A 9,149-nucleotide genomic window follows, 5' to 3' on the forward strand; every position below is an offset into this window, starting at 1 on the left:
ATTTTAATGTAAGAAAACCAGTCAAAGTCCAATAACAATACCCATTTTCGAACCCTAAAAATACTCACACCCAAAGTCTTTATTTTCTCTCTAAAAAATAAAAATGGAACTAATATTTCTGTTTTTAAGTAAGAAAAATGGTTTCAAATGGTAAAAAACACATAAAAATGGTATCTTTAGTGAAACCCTCGTGGGAGTACGACAATAATTGAGGTTTTCTGGGTTTGGCGTTTGAGATTTTTACTTCAGAGAGACGAATGAGGGGTGGGAGCTATATATTAAGGGTATTAAAACTCTTTTACTTCGGTTCTTATATAAAAACTGAAGTAGAAAGTACCATTTCTACTTCGGTTTTTATATCAGAACCGAAGTAGAAAGTACCCTTTCTACTTCGGTTTTTATATAAGAACCGAAGTAAAAGTCTTCAGGGTCGCGTTTGGTTTGCTCCACTTTTCACTTCAGTTTTTCATAAAAACCGAAGTGAAAAGCCCTAATTTAGTGTGCAAACCAAACATGGCCTTTGTATATTTTCTATTTTTACTTCATTTTTTTAAGAAACCGAAGTAATAGATTTTTTTTTTATGTACTACCATTCCCAAAAGCGAAGTAAAAACATATTGAAAGGCTTTTACTTCAGTTTTTTTTTTTATATTCTATGTGTAAAAAACGAAGTGAAAGCCTATATTTCTAGTAGTGTTTCAATGTAATATCAATGGTATATCGATGTTGAATCGATGCCATATATGTTTATTTGGTTCAGCATCGATATGGTATCGATTTTACATTGAAATGGAATCGCATCGAAATGGCAACCATCAACATTCATTATGCATCGAAATGTCATCGATGTGGCATCGATGTTGAACTACAATACATATTTTTATAGGCATCGATTCATCATCGATTTACCATTGATTCTTCATAGATTACACTTTATTTTTATAATTTTCTTATGTTTTTTTTGTTTGTAAATTTGCAAGTTCCAGAGTTAATATAATTGTTTCTTACAACGGTGTTTGGGAACAGAAAGCAGAAAAATGGAATTTCAAAGCTGGTTTGAACACTATAATACATGTACCAATTGATGTTGGTTACATAGAATTATTAGAGAAGTTGTATTCAAAGTTGAAAGTGGATAGGTCATTGTTTGACTTAAAGTTGGAAGTGTCGTTTACATGCAACGATTTTAGCGTAGAACCCATTGAAATCACAGATGATGAAGGAGTTAGTGCTCTTATTCTTGAAAATTCAAAGTCCTTAAAACATCGGGTTCCTTTATGCGTTAGTTCAATTGCAAAGAACATTGCTCTTATTGATCCATCTCCTAGTGTGAGTGTTAATATGGAAAATCATAACTAATCATGCACAACTGTTCCACAAACAGCTCCTGGGCCAAGTGTATGCATGGGAGGTCCTAGGCATAATGAAACTTTTTTCCCCCAACAAATCTCCCGCATGATGATGGGTATGAGTATGAGTCTTATGTCAATGACGATCCAGTTGCCCTTTTTGGTGATGATGATGAAAGAGTTGAGGGGTGCAGTAGTTCTGATGATAACTCAGAGGATCGGTTGTCGATGCTACATGTGGTTCAAGTAGATAATTTAAATGTACGACCATTGCCAAGACGTCAAGAAAGCCAAGGACAGAGGACGGCTGGCTCAGAGAGCAGTCGTCCAACTACACAAGATGATGGAAATAGATGGAATTCTCCAGCGTATACTGCTGTAGATATCCCATGCCCCTCTTATGTTATCCCCACGTTATCTGGGGTGAGTTGTGGATTAACAGAAGTTGGGAAAGTTTTTGAGAACAAGTTAGAGTTGAAGACGAAGGCACACTTGTATGCAATGAAGCAGAACTTCGAGTTTGTGGTGAAGAAGTCGGGTACTGAAGTTTGGTATATCACTTGCAAGGATCCTGATTGTGGGTGGAGATTGAGGGGAAAGAGAATTCCTAAATCTGATATGTTCGAGAAAACTCGTTTCACCAACAAACACACTTGCTCACTTGACCTCCGACATAAAGGCCATCGCCAAGCTGCACCTTGGGTTATTGGTCATTGCATAAAGAAAAAATATCAGACTGGATCGAATGCGTACATGGCAAACAACATAAGAGAGGACATTAAGAATGATTATGGCATTGAGTTGCCATATGGAAAAGCTTGGAGATGCCGAGAGAAGGTTCTTTCTTATGTCAGAGGGACACTGGAAGCATCCTACCAGAAGTTACTATCGTACCTGTTCATGCTTCAATAGAAAAATCCTGGGACGTTGACAGATTTTGTCACTGAGGAAGATCGATTCAAATATTGCTTTTTCTCACTCGGAGTTAGTAGAAGAGGGTTTCGTACATGTCATCGTGTGTTATGTGTGGACGACACTTTTTTAAAGACAAAATACGGTGGGCAGATGTTATGTGCAGTCACGCTGGATGCAAATAACAATCTATATCCAATTGCATTTGGTATTGTGGATAGTGAGAATCATGATTCTTTGAAGTATTTCATGTCAAAGCTAAAGGAAGAAATTGGGGAAGTCGAGGACCTGGCCTTTGTATCTGACAGGCATGCAAGTATTACACATGCCTTGGAAACTATTTTCCCCGATGCCTATCACGGTGCTTGCTACCACCACATTAGTATGAATGTGATTGTTAAATTCCAGACTGATCATTGTCATGTGTTGATGTATAATGCGACATATGCTTTTAGGAAATCTGAGTTCCACGCTAACTTCGAAAAAATCAAATCAAAAGACCCAGCCATTGCTCAATACCTAGAAGGCATGGGTTTTGATAAGTGGTCCTGTGCTTACTTTCCTAGAAATAGGTATGTCATTGTGAATTGTATTTTAATTTATGAAATCTTCTAAAAGTATGTTACTATTAAATTTTAGTTTTCCTGGATATTAGGTATAATATAATGATAAGCAATTACGCTGAAAGTTTCAACAAAAGACTTGGGATGCTAGGAGCTTTCCGATAACTACATACGTCGAATTTATTCGCTTCACACTACAGTCCTGGTTCTGTGATAGAAGAGAAACTAGCGAGAAGACAACTACAACTCTTGCACCGACCTATGAGAAAATTTTGGTGGATATGGCTGAGAAAGCTCGATTCTTGATTCCTTATGCAATAGGGAGGCATGAGTTCCATGTGTTACATGGCGTGTTTCAGATTATTGGTATCCCATGTGCTCATGCACTATCTGGATCTCTTAAGCGAGGGGTGAAATTTTATTCGTTGTGTTCATATTACTATAAAATTGAGACATGGAGGTCCTCTTACACAAAATCTATATATCCTACTAGTAACGAGGAAGAGTGGATTGTTCCACATGACATTATGACAATAAAAGTGAGAACACCTGCGCAGAAAAACCCAGTTGGTCATCCAAAGAAGAAACAAGGTAGGCCTAAGACGAAACACCATCCTTCCAATGGAGAGAAATGTGTTGTACAACGCAAGTGCAGCACTTGTGGAGGTCTAGGCCATAATAGGGCAACTTGTAAAGTTCGTGTTTGAAATTTATGGCATCAATGTTAAACTTTTTATTTGGGTACTAATGGTCTTTGTTACTCTTTTTATTTGTGTATTGATGGACTTTGTTACTCTTTTTATTTGTGTATTAATGGACTTTGTTACTCGAAACGAAATTTTATATATACAATACTAAGGAGAAATATACTATTGTGTATCATCGAAATCAAAATAAATGTTCTAACATCAAGGGTGCACATTCTCATAAAAAATGTCGATGGATAATTTATCCTTGAAGTACTGAATGTTGTCCTCGATGGCATATGATAAGGGAATGTCTCCAAGAATGAACTCCAAGTGTTTGATGGCGAATACGCCGCAATCTCCACTGAAACCAAGAAATCTTGATTGTGAGTGTATTGAAAATTAAAGGAGAACAGTATTGAAAATCTAAATTTAGTACGTCTACCTGGTTCTAGACTGTGGGACAATATCAGTGGACATGCGCTGCCAATCAAAGTTTGGAACGGTGATCTCCGGTCTAGCTATTTTCAACTTGGGGCGTCCTTTAAACATACCAAAAGCGTTGCGTAAAGATGGAAGTATCCTAGTCCAAGGCTCGATCAACCCAGACAACTTATTATGGCTAAAGTTAGAATGATCTGAGTCAAATACAGTGATCATCCAATCAGCGAAATTTATTTCGCAAAGGACCCAGTGCCGATTTTCCATGCACCAGTGGAAGTAGACCTCGTTGCAATCACCCCAAGGCTTCTTGTAATTTTTGGCATCTCCTTTCAGAAAATCAAGAATGTCCGAGTCCCATTGGTAAGTCCTGCCATTTTTCTTGAACTCCTCATATCTAGCAAGAATATATTGTGCAAATGATGAATCAAGTACGGTGGCTTTCACGGGGTACCTCTTCGACAACTAAAAAAGACGTCTCCATATAAGATAATTCGCAACGTCGAGATGCTGCAAATAAATAGAGTAACGTTAAGGAAGAGTGGATTGTTAAAATGAGATAAATGTTCTAACAAACATAAGAGACTTACAGTTTCTGCCAACCATACTTTTGCCACCTTTAACTTCAAGAACCAAACAGGGGTCCCATCATAACATTCTAACTTCCTTGGTATGTTGTTGTCAATCTCTCCGAGTACCTATCGGTTAAAAGTTATCAACATATCTTGATCCAACACCTTTAAAGGAAGGATCGTAACTGGGTCCTTGAACATTGGTTTCTTGGCTGCTGGAGTATAGTCCTCGTACCTTACTGGTCTCTGTCTAGTGCACTTACCTGTAAAGGAGAAATTAGTATCTAATCTCTTTAAAAAAAAAACTCATGGATTAGTCGTACCTAAGACCGTCTGCATTGGCTGAGAAGGTGTGGCTTCTCCAACAGAAGATTCGTAACATGAGGGGAGAATGTCGTACTCTACATCCTCTGTTGGAGTAGGTGCATGAGTATGTGCAGGAGTAGGAGTAGGTATACCACCTAGTGTTGCTAGCTTCTCTAATATGACTTCTTGATTTTTAAGGACGATACCTAGTGGCCTTAACCTCATCCACTGCACCTGATAGTATGGCCATCTCACCCAATACCTCTTCATAAGCCCCAGGAGCAGGAGCAGAAGTAGGTTCTGTACTAGTATCTAGAGCAGTCTCTGTCGGGGCATCCTCCATAAATATGCCAGCCTCAACGGCTATCTCAGCCACCACAGGAGCCTCTGCCTCAAGATTGTAAGGTCTTCCATCCTCTGGTGCAGGCTAGATCATATTCTGCAGCATCGCATACCTAGGAGCATCCCCCTCTGTCCTCTGATATATGGCATCGAAGAAGTCTCGCTCATTTGGTCGAGGCCTTAGGATAGAAATGCATGACAACTGTAATGGAAACAAAACAATAAAATTAGAAATGACATAAGTTGATTAGTATAATTCAAAAGTTCTTGAATTATTTAAAGTAATATAACTTACATGTCTCCTTGCAAGTACATTCTTCAAATGCAAATGCTTCGGCCGGCCTATGCTCTCCCACTGTAGCATCCTAGGGAACTTGAATCCACAGGGCTTGGCGTGTTCCTTCTGTAAATCAAGAATTGTCACGTATGCCCAATATTGCAAGGCTGGTGGATACCCCTTGCAAGTGTACTTTTCCTCCACCTTAACACCCTTAGAAGACTCCATCTCAGTGATCTTCTTCGCCTTCTTACCTGGTATTGTAGCACCAATCGCTTTCATATCTCTATTGAATTGTTTCACAGTTGTATCGAATGAAAGGGATCCCCATGGATACTTCTCAAAATAATCTAAATCCTCGACCATCGACAATGAATCTCGCCAAATAGCATTGTCATTCTCAGCGCCCAGTAGTATCCCCTCCACAAAGTAAACCAAACCGAGCTTGTACAAATCATCAGGTACATTGCACATACTAAAAGCTCGTTCCAACATACTGAACCGAATGTATTTCTCGGGTTCCACACTAAAATATGTATCAACTAGGCGGGAGGAAGTAATGTGAGGTTCAATGTCAACGGCAAGTGGTGGACAGGAGCAGCTCAGGCTGGTGATAATGGCAAACTCGTGCACCCCAAACTTACATAAGTTTGGACCCATCAAGAAGTGCACCTCATCATCACGCAGAGACTTGACCTTCCACAAAAGCAGTGTGTGCACCAATGCCCCAGAGAACGAAAAGGGAGGGGTTGTGAAGAATGATCCAAAAACAGACTCATTCACCCTCCCCAACAATCCATGCTCCTCAAATATTATCTTCAATTTTGTTAACCTCCCGGAACCCCTATAGGTCATACGACCGACATAATGATCCTCCTAGGGATCTCAAGCGGTGGGATACGTTTGGGTGGCATATGCAAAATATCCAAAAAAAAAAGAGAATTAGTTGAATTTACAAAAAATACTCAATCTGTTGTTGTCATCGAAATGGAATCGATGTACCATCAAAGTAGCATCGATGGAGCATGGAATCGATGCCATATATGTTGATTTGGTTTAGCATCGATATGCCATCGAAATGGACTCGATATACCATCGATGGCATTTCTATGGTACATCGATGGAGCATGTTGATGATACATCGATGCCATTTCGATGGTACATCAATGCCGTGTCAATACTGATTAAACATCTAATTTAGATGTTATTTTCGATGTGATATCGATGGTGTATCGATGAAGAATCGATGCCATATATGTTCAGCATCGACATGGCATCGTTGTGGCATCGATATGCCATCGACTGCGCATCGATTATGCATCGATGTGGCATTGATAAACCATCGATTATGAAAGAATCAACATGGCATCGATATACCATCGATTGCACATCGATGGACTATCGCCTTCATTTACTGGTCCATCGAAATACTATCGATGGAGTATCGATTGCGCACTGTATGTTATCGAATTACCATCGATGAAGCATCAAAATGGCATCGATGTGGAATCGAATGAACATCGACCCACAAATTTTTTGCATAATTTAAACATAATCTTCCAAAATGATGCACATAGAATCAAACCCATTTTAAGCTACATTTTTTGAAAAATAAAGATTAACAATCAAACCCATTTCATCGATTTATACATTATGATTCAAATTTTTTTAAAAAAAAACCACATGACAATCGAATGTCTTACCTTATCGGACCGACGATGGAGAAGACGGTGGTGACGGCGGCTGTGAGGAGACAGAGAGCTCCGTCTGAGAGAGATGGTGAGAATGTGAGCTCGGTTGAGAGAAAGAAATGAGAGAGTTTGGCTGGGAAGAGATAATGTGAGGGGTCTGCTCGGTTAGTGGTAGGTGTGTTTTTGTCCAAAATTTTTAAAATGACATATATTTGAGAGAGTATGTTATGTTGGCATTTTAAAAAAATTAAGTATGTTATTGAACATACAATCTAAAATTTCCCATTTGAAATGTGAAAGACAACATCACACTCAGGATGCGAAGATATATGCCACTTGACATCTCTTGCCATTTGCTAAGACGTGGACGGCAGCCAGCACAATTTAATAATTTTATGTAGTTAATAAAAATTTCTTACTTTTCTTTGTATATATTTTAACTATGAGCGTCGTTGTATTTATGGTTAGTACTATTTGTACCCACTTGTAAAGTAACATAAGAATATTCATAGAGAATTAATACACAGCTACATTTGTACCACATTCCTCTCCTTCTTCTTCTTCTTCATTATTTTGTAACTTTTACAAAATCCATCATGATATAAAAGTACAACTTAAACCACTAACCTAAAATGTTTGCAACTTTTCCATACATTCTTCAATACTCTTTCCATCTATAATTTTTTAGATTTGTATATAAATGTTTCATTTAAATCATAATTTTTAATTTAAAATAAAAATAAATAAATTTTTAAAAAAATAATTTTTTTTCCAAGAAACGGTGACACCTAATAACTGCTGGCGTTGCCAGCAACAATGACACCTAATAACTGTTGGCGTTGCCCCACAACAACAACAATTTTTAACTGTCGGCGTTGCCAGCAACAACGATACCTAATAACTGTCGGCATTGCCTGCAACAGTGACAGTTTTTAACTATCGGCGTAGCTACCCCTACGCCGGCATAGGAAAATACGACAGTTAGTCGACTGTCGTCGTTGCTCAATAGCGATAGTTAAAAACTATCGGGAAAACCAATTTTTGTAATAGTGATAGGAACGTTAAAAACGGCCTGGGCTGCCTTGCAAGCGTGGTCGGTTAATGTACTTCAAAATGGTCTCTTTATGTTCAAGTTTAGGAATGTTGATGAAGCTCAAAGGATGTTGGATAAAAGACCATGGTCTGTTAGCGGGGCGTTGCTTGCCCTGGAACCTTGGCCGATTGTTATGGGGTATACCGAGGTAGAATTTAAGATGACACTGATTTGGGTCTATGTCCATGGCATTCCGATAGGTTTCTGGAAACCTCGTAACCTCAATATGGTGGCTACAAGAGCGGGAAGAACATATTCCATCTCGGACTGGACACTTGCTTATGGCTCCAGAACTTTTCGCTTCTAGGCGATTATTGAAATTGAAAAACCCTCGGTGGCTGGATTCCCGATAAAAAGGGAGAACATGTCCCCACTTTGGCTACAGTATAAATATGTGAGATTGTCGAAGATTTGTTTCAAATGCAGAACCATGTTGCGTGAGATGAAGGGTTGTTTCCGCCAGCCTACACTCCTAAAGAACTATGAAGGACAATGTTTTTTTTTTATGTACGGAGAATGGTTGAAAGTTGAATCATGGGAGAAGTCGCCTTTCCATTATGCCTATCCAAGATGGTTCTTGGATTGGGCAATTGCTAAAGCAAACACTGACGTCGAAAGAGTTCCCCCAATTACAGAGTCTAACCCTGCCGCGAATTCAACTAGAATCATGTCGCCTCCCTAAAAAAAACTGATTAGTGGTGAAAATTGCATTATTGATTTGTTTTAATAGCCAAAATAAATTAAGTTTAATTAATATTTTCATTAAAATAATATGATTTATTTTATAAATGAAAATATTTAATTATGATTTAATTTATTGTTATTTTGTAGGAATTAAATATGCATTTTGTCAAAAAGAAAAGAAAATAAATAAATAAGTAAAGTTGAAGAAAGGAATGAAGAAAATGGCATTTTTG

At 38.3% G+C, this 9,149-nt stretch overlaps 1 protein-coding gene across 1 annotated transcript; it reads left to right on the forward strand.

The window, feature by feature from the left end:
- Positions 1 to 1,577: 1,577 nt before the first annotated feature.
- LOC133784744 (uncharacterized) lies at positions 1,578 to 3,531 on the forward strand. Its single transcript, XM_062224022.1, has 3 exons — positions 1,578 to 1,887; positions 2,284 to 2,833; positions 2,976 to 3,531. The coding sequence occupies exons 1-3, from the start codon at positions 1,578 to 1,580 to the stop codon at positions 3,529 to 3,531; spliced, it is 1,416 nt and encodes a 471-aa protein (XP_062080006.1).
- The last annotated feature ends 5,618 nt before the right edge of the window (positions 3,532 to 9,149 follow it).

This window comes from Humulus lupulus, chromosome 6 (assembly GCF_963169125.1).
Source record: "Humulus lupulus chromosome 6, drHumLupu1.1, whole genome shotgun sequence".
NCBI classification, from domain to species: Eukaryota; Viridiplantae; Streptophyta; class Magnoliopsida; order Rosales; family Cannabaceae; genus Humulus; species Humulus lupulus.